Raw genomic sequence first — 6,401 nt, 5'->3', positions numbered from 1 at the left:
ATTGACACTTTTTGACTTTTGACCTGTTTTTATCAAGTCCGTAGAGGAAGACAGCTAACTAGTAACTTATTAACTTGTCAATGTTTTCCATGCTCAATTATAGATATATATATATATATTTACTCTTTACTCTTTACTCTTTGCCATTTACAATTTACTGTTTACTATTTTACTTTCATTTTGCATCCATTCGCTTTACTTATTGATTGATTATTCTATCTATATCTCATTCACATATATTCATTCAATACAAACTTCTTTCAAAACTTTTTTCAAAATCTCAATTGTTTTTCTTTTTCTTTTTCTTTTTCTTTTTCTTTTTCACTTTATTTTATTTATTTATTTATTTATGTTATTTTTCTTTTCTTTTCTTTTCCGTGTTTGTGTGTTTATTTCTACATTTCATTTCTTCATCAGAAAAGAACATCCCCTCATTCCTTTCTTTTGTCTCTGCTCATAACAACCGGAGAGGCAGCCGTGAGCATGTGCGTGTAAGTAGGTGAAAAGGAAAAAAAAAGGGGGGGAAGGGGACAAACAAAGGGTTTCCGCCCTACCGCCCTATCTGCTCCGCTTCAGGGGAAAGAAAAGAAAAGAAAAGCAGACAATTTAAAACAAGGAAAGAAACAGAACCGATAGAGCAGATGAAGAAAGGACGGAGAAACGAGCAGAGTAGAATGAGGGAAGGAGAAAAAATGAAATAGAAAGATAGTAAAAAAGGCCTCTTAATGCGCAGCAACCAACCCCCCCCCCGGATAGAAATAAATAAAATAAATGGGGGAACATTCATATCAAATGAATAGCAAATCAAATCGGCAGTAATGACAATGCATGTGAAGGGAAGACGCGAGTACAAGGAGGAAAAACGGGAAATATAAAAGGGAAGAAAGAAAATAACACAGATAGCGGAATGGTTGATACGTGTAGAAGCAAAGCTGTTTACAAAGTGGAAAAAACTCCCAGAGCAAAGAAGAGAAGAAGAAAGAAATTGCAAAAGGAGAAATAAGAACAGAAGCAAAGGAAATGTTATCGGAACAAACCATAATCGAAAGAAAAGCGCAATAGCAAAGGCCAAGGCCCTTGCCCCTGCCTCTGCCTCAACCGCTGGCCCCAAAGTCGAGAGGGAAATCGGCAAAACGAGAAGTACGGACCGGACGCACGGACGATCTGGAACATGGACATCGGCAGCTCCGTTCAATGGATGTTTCGATTTGGCCGTAGTCGATATAGAAAAGAAAAGCCGTTGTCGGAACGACATATCCCTGGAAAAAAATATAAAATATAAAATAAAATAAAATCCAATGTCGCGCGAAAACCGTTAAAAAAACACCTTACGCGTCATATATATCGGTTTTTTTTCAGAAAAAAAAAATCGTCGTCGTTGAGCTTAATGTTTCTTTTCTTTTCTTTTCTTTCTTTCTTTTTATTACCAGTCAATATCCATTCCCATCCCCATGTCCACATCCATACCGATCGCATCAACAGCGCCATCTTCACACCCAACCAGCACTCCTTTATCCCCCACGGCGCTCTCTGCTGCTGGCACCGCAGACGCTAACGCGGACGAAGCCCTCAGCACCAGCGAGCCATCTTCATACCGAAACGGCACCTCGCGCAGGTTGCGCAGGCAAGAGTCCCAATCATTACCCACCAGCCGCGCCTCAGCCAGGTCTTCGCTGAAGAGATAGAAGCGAGTCGCAGTGCCATTGGCATCTGTATCTTTTGTATCTGTATCTGTATGTGGCATCCAAGGATAGAAAGACGACGACGGTGACGACGACGACGACGAAGCAGAAGCAGAAGCAGGAACCTGCGCCGCAACCAAAAACGCCCCGAGCCCGCGATGTTTGAGCAGGATCTCCGCCTGGGAGATGTAGGTTGCGTAGTGATTTTGGATATACCGCTCCCAACCGCGGAGGGCGGCGGCGACGTCAGCGTCGTCTGTGCGCGAGACGCGTTGCCAGCTTATGCCTAGGAGGAGGGTGAGGGAGTCGAGCTGCGGTTCCTGTGGGATTAGGGGGTGGAAGGAGGAGAAGGACGAGGAAGAGGGTTGGCGTTTGGGTTGGTGGTAGTCATTATCATTGTTTTGCATTGAAGATGAAGGGGTGGCGGAGCTAGATTGAAGCTTGGCTTGGATAGTAGCTAGGGCATTATCGTCCCAGGCGGCGGCGGATGCATCTAAGCGTTGCGATTTGCGGCTGTGGAGGCATGAGGAAGGCGAGGTATTGCCAATTCCATCACGGCTCGGCAGGCCCATGTCGTCGATGCATGTTGGATCTGCTTCCTCGATGGACGGGGAAGACGTCGCTGTGGAACCGAAACCGCTATCACGCTGGTCGTCTTCAATTGAGTAGGAGGCTATGTAATCGTCACGCGAACGCTTGCGGGAAGGGTTCATTGCCAGCGGCGCAGATGAGGAGGCAGGTTTCCAGGAAGGTTTTTGACTGGCGGTGGTGATAGCGGTAGGCGCAGGATCAGAAGAAGCTGTAGCTGTAGCTGTAGCTGTAGCGGCAGAGCCAGCAGCAAAAGAAGCAGGAGGAGGAGAATGAGGAGGGGGAGGAGGGGGGGAAGCAGCGGAGGCTGAAGGATTCGAATGGACGGATCCGTTGATGTTCATGGCGGAGGAGAAGAAGGCCGCGCAGGCGGGATCGGTATGGAAGAATCCAGGAGATGCGGACGGATACGGATAGACGGCAACAGGACCGTCTGGGAGGCTGTGGACAAGTGGATGGCCCATTTCAATGAAGTTTTGTTCGTCCGAGTTGGTTGTGTGTGTGTCCCGCCAGGAGGTAATAATGGGAGTAGGGGGTGGGATCTGGAGTGGGTTAAGAGAAGTAGATAAGAGTGCACAGTAGTAGTAGTAGTAGTAGTAGTAGTAGTAGTAGTAGTAGTAGTAGTAGTAGTAGTAGTAGTAGCAGTAGTAGTAGTTGTAGTAGAACAAAGATGAGAGCTATAGCAACCTATAGAGAGATAGATAGAGTAGGGTATGTATAGTCTAGTCAATAAGAAATGGAAGCAGCAGCAGCAGAAGAAGAGAAGACAAATGAATGGAGAAGAGAGAACGGAGGAGCGGCCGAAGGACAAGAGCGTGGGTCTGGCGACAGCGGTGGGTGGAAGCAGGGAGCTGGGAGGAGAAGCGGGCGGAGGAGACGGCAAGCTGGCTGAGCTCCGCGAGCTAAGTACTAGTAGTAGTGGTGGTAGTAGTAGTAGTGATGAGGAGAGCAGAAGGAAAGGTGGAAGCAGAGACAGAGGCGGGAACACAGAGGGACAGCGACAAGCAAGAGGCCCCTCAGGCGGGAGGAGTAAGAGAGAGTAAGAGAGAGTAAGAGAGAAGGGAAGAAAGAGAAGAAAGAGAAGAAGAGAAGAGGAAGAGGAGAAAGAAGAAAGACGAAAGACGAAAGACGAGCTGCGAGCCGACTGCAACTCGCCTGGCCCGCACCTTGCCTATCCTGGCTAGCCCGGCATCTAGCCGCACCGGGCTTAGTCGGCGCGCGCCAAGCCCGGATCCCAGGGTACCGCCCAGCGACCTCCCATTGCCGCCGTCGGCCCACCAATGATGAGGTACCTGTCAAGTCGCAGGCTCGCCACTGCTTGCCGGGCCTGGGAGCCGAGCCTAGCTCCTACGGGGCTAGCCTGCTGGGGCACATCCAGCCAATCATATCGCGGGGTGGGGGTGGTTGGAGGACGAGGATGCAAACACGACAAACAGGTATCTCTCCGGGGAAAGTGAGGCGGGGAAATGGACAGTGGACTAAGAAAGTAAGCATCCGCCAGGAGCAGGAGAGAGAGGGAGAATACGAGAGAATTGGACATGTTATACTCTGTATTGATAACTCTAATTGCATGCAGTCATCTGAACTATCTCGCTTTCTTTTGTTCCGTTTTCTTTTTGCTTGTCCTGGCTGAGTATTGGGTAATGTAACTGATCTTTTCAAGATGAATGAATGGACAACAAATAAATAACAAAATAAAATAAAATACAATACAATATGTAAAAAGAGTAAAAGAAAGAAGCATCCAACAAGAGGTAGATACCCTTTGACATCGACAAGAGAAAGAAAGAGACACGCAAATGAATCACATGCAGCCTTGCCTTGCCGCCTTGCCGCCTTGCAGCCATGCATGCAGCTATGCAAACTGGGAAATCGGAAATCAGAAATCGGAAATGGAAATATGGAAATATGGAAACAGAGGAATGAAAAGAAATAAAAGACAGGTAATGGAGACAGGAAAAGTAAAGGGTCTATCCGTGATATTAAATTATGTTCACCCAACCTCCTTCCTTCCTTCCTGCCTGCCCTACCCTGTGCCTGTGCCTGTGCCTCCTTTTTGTCTTTTGTCGTCCCTCCAAACCAATGAATGATCCGCAAATAACAATCCCGTCCTGCCCCTTCCCATCGATTGCATAATACATCATTTAAAAAATAAAATACTCCTTGGGGGAATATTGGGATATTTCCCGTGCCGGCTGCTCGTTGCTGCTGCTGGTGATAATAAGATAAGAGGAACAGCTAACTCCTGAGGGCGACAGGCGACGAGAGGCAGGGGGTGGGCGGAGGTTTAAAATATAAATAAGTAAAAAAGGGGAAAAAATGAAAATAAAGGAAAAAAGCCGTAGCTTCCGCCATAAGCATCATCCCCATCTCAGCAGCTTTTGCAATGGGGAAAAGGGGTGTGTGATTCTTTTTCTATTTTATTTCTCTTTTTCCTTTCCTTTCCTTTCCTTTCCTTTCCTTTCTTTTCTTTTCTTTTCTTCTTTTTTCCATGATGAGGATAACATGCTAATGCAACTTGTTTATGCGTCAGGCATTAGGCATTAGGTGACCCATCAACCATCCCCGCCCCACCCGAAATCACCCCCTCAACCAACCCCTTCGGCGACCCGGTGACAACCAGCAACAAGACCACGAACAGAAAGCTGCTCGCGATGACAATTAGTCTGCGCTGGACGGGTTTTGCGCTGCCGTACTCCGCCCACACGCGACCCGCGTGGCTGGCGTATTCCTTGAACTTCTCTGCGCCGAGCTTGTAGTACAGCATGCCGCCGAGGGCGATGCTGTAGCCGAATAGCTGGAGCGGGGTGACCGGGGTTTTCCAGTAGGCGGCCGAGATGCTGACGAGGAGGACGTCTTTAAGGACGCCGCAGAGGGTTAGGACGAGGGAGGATGTGCGGCCAATCTGGGTTTTGGTTTCATGGTGGTTAGTGAGTGGGCAGGCTTGGAGATGGGGTGTTGAAGTAGTTGATGATGAGGGAGGTGAAGGGCAAAAAAAGGGGGGAATGGATGGACGGATGGATGGATGGGAGAAAGACGTACCAAGAACACGACGGAGACGTTAAGGAGGAACGCAACCATGGCATTCATGATGAGTGTGATGACGCCGGCTCTGTAGATATTCTCCATCGACACATCCGGCACCTCCAGAACGAGAGAGACGATTCCATTCATGACCGCGCAGATGGGGGCGAAATAGTACAGCGAGACCAGGGGGTCCATCTTGAACTCCGCCGAGCTGAGGAGACGCTGCACCATGACGAGACGGATGGCCTCGAAGATAAGGCCGGCAATCTGGTAGAGGAAGCCGGTCATGACGAATTGGATTTCTCCAAACGTGGCGATGACGACTCCTATAACGATGAAGGAGACGTTGAAAAGCACTTTCATGTTTGGCGGCGCAACGCCCAAGGCCCACGTAGCGAGGAGGGTAACGACGGGAGTGGTTGCCTTTTAACAAATATTCATTCATGTTAGCGGGATCAAGAGCCTGAGCGGGAAGGAGATAGATAGCCGGGTTGTAGTCGAACCTTGAGCATTTGGATGAAGGCCACACTAAGATACAGATATGTCTTGTTACCACAGATCAAGCTCAAGCTGAAAAAGAAGCCGATGGGGACGATGGCGCGCAGGTAGACCTTCCGGTCATCTTGACCTTCTTGCGGCCATCGAGTAGCGTGGTGGTCCGGGCAAGGATCTGGGTCATGAAGGAAGCGAAGGCCATATGCCATGTTGTGAGGATGACGGCTGTCGAATTGTGAGACATGGTTACCCACGGGCAGGCGAATTTTTGTTTCTTTTTTCTTTCTGGGTTGGGGGGAAGAATACATACGGAATGCTGTTATCGGAAGAAAGAATCGATTAGTCTTGTCATTCAGTTTGGCAATTTGAAGTAGGGTTTTTGCGAAAATATGATATATATGCAAAACGGGGGGAAAAGGGAAAAGGGAGGAGGAGGTGGATGAGGAGGAGGAAAAAAAAAAAACTCACGAAAAATATTCTCTTTGGTATCGAGCAGCTTCTTGTTGAATAAGATAACACTTGAACTCAACGTGATCCACGCACTAGAATTGGACGAATTGAAACCCAAAACAGTCAGTTCATTGGATCCAATTGTAGAACAATCGAAGA

At 48.0% G+C, this 6,401-nt stretch overlaps 3 protein-coding genes across 3 annotated transcripts; 1 reads left to right on the top strand and 2 right to left on the bottom strand.

The window, feature by feature from the left end:
- Positions 1-1,423: 1,423 nt before the first annotated feature.
- Positions 1,424-2,734, bottom strand: HCBG_03939 (uncharacterized protein; the record flags this gene model as incomplete). The annotated part of the gene is made up of 1 exon (XM_045430988.1): positions 1,424-2,734. The coding sequence occupies one exon, from the start codon at positions 2,732-2,734 to the stop codon at positions 1,424-1,426; it is 1,311 nt and encodes a 436-aa protein (XP_045289131.1).
- Positions 2,735-2,983: 249 nt separating this feature from the next.
- HCBG_03938 (uncharacterized protein) lies at positions 2,984-3,854 on the top strand (the record flags this gene model as incomplete). The annotated part of the gene is made up of 3 exons (XM_045430987.1): positions 2,984-3,299; positions 3,509-3,820; positions 3,847-3,854. The coding sequence occupies 3 exons, from the start codon at positions 2,984-2,986 to the stop codon at positions 3,852-3,854; spliced, it is 636 nt and encodes a 211-aa protein (XP_045289130.1).
- A 952-nt stretch (positions 3,855-4,806) lies between these two features.
- HCBG_03937 (DUF250 domain-containing protein) lies at positions 4,807-6,001 on the bottom strand (the record flags this gene model as incomplete). The annotated part of the gene is made up of 3 exons (XM_045430986.1): positions 4,807-5,175; positions 5,313-5,720; positions 5,801-6,001. The coding sequence occupies 3 exons, from the start codon at positions 5,999-6,001 to the stop codon at positions 4,807-4,809; spliced, it is 978 nt and encodes a 325-aa protein (XP_045289129.1).
- Positions 6,002-6,401: the final 400 nt, after the last annotated feature.

Source organism: Histoplasma capsulatum, assembly GCF_000150115.1.
Source record: "Histoplasma capsulatum G186AR genomic scaffold supercont2.4, whole genome shotgun sequence".
NCBI lineage: Eukaryota > Fungi > Ascomycota > Eurotiomycetes > Onygenales > Ajellomycetaceae > Histoplasma > Histoplasma capsulatum.
Note: the sequence above shows the minus strand (reverse complement) of the source record. Positions and strands in the feature narration are given on the sequence as shown.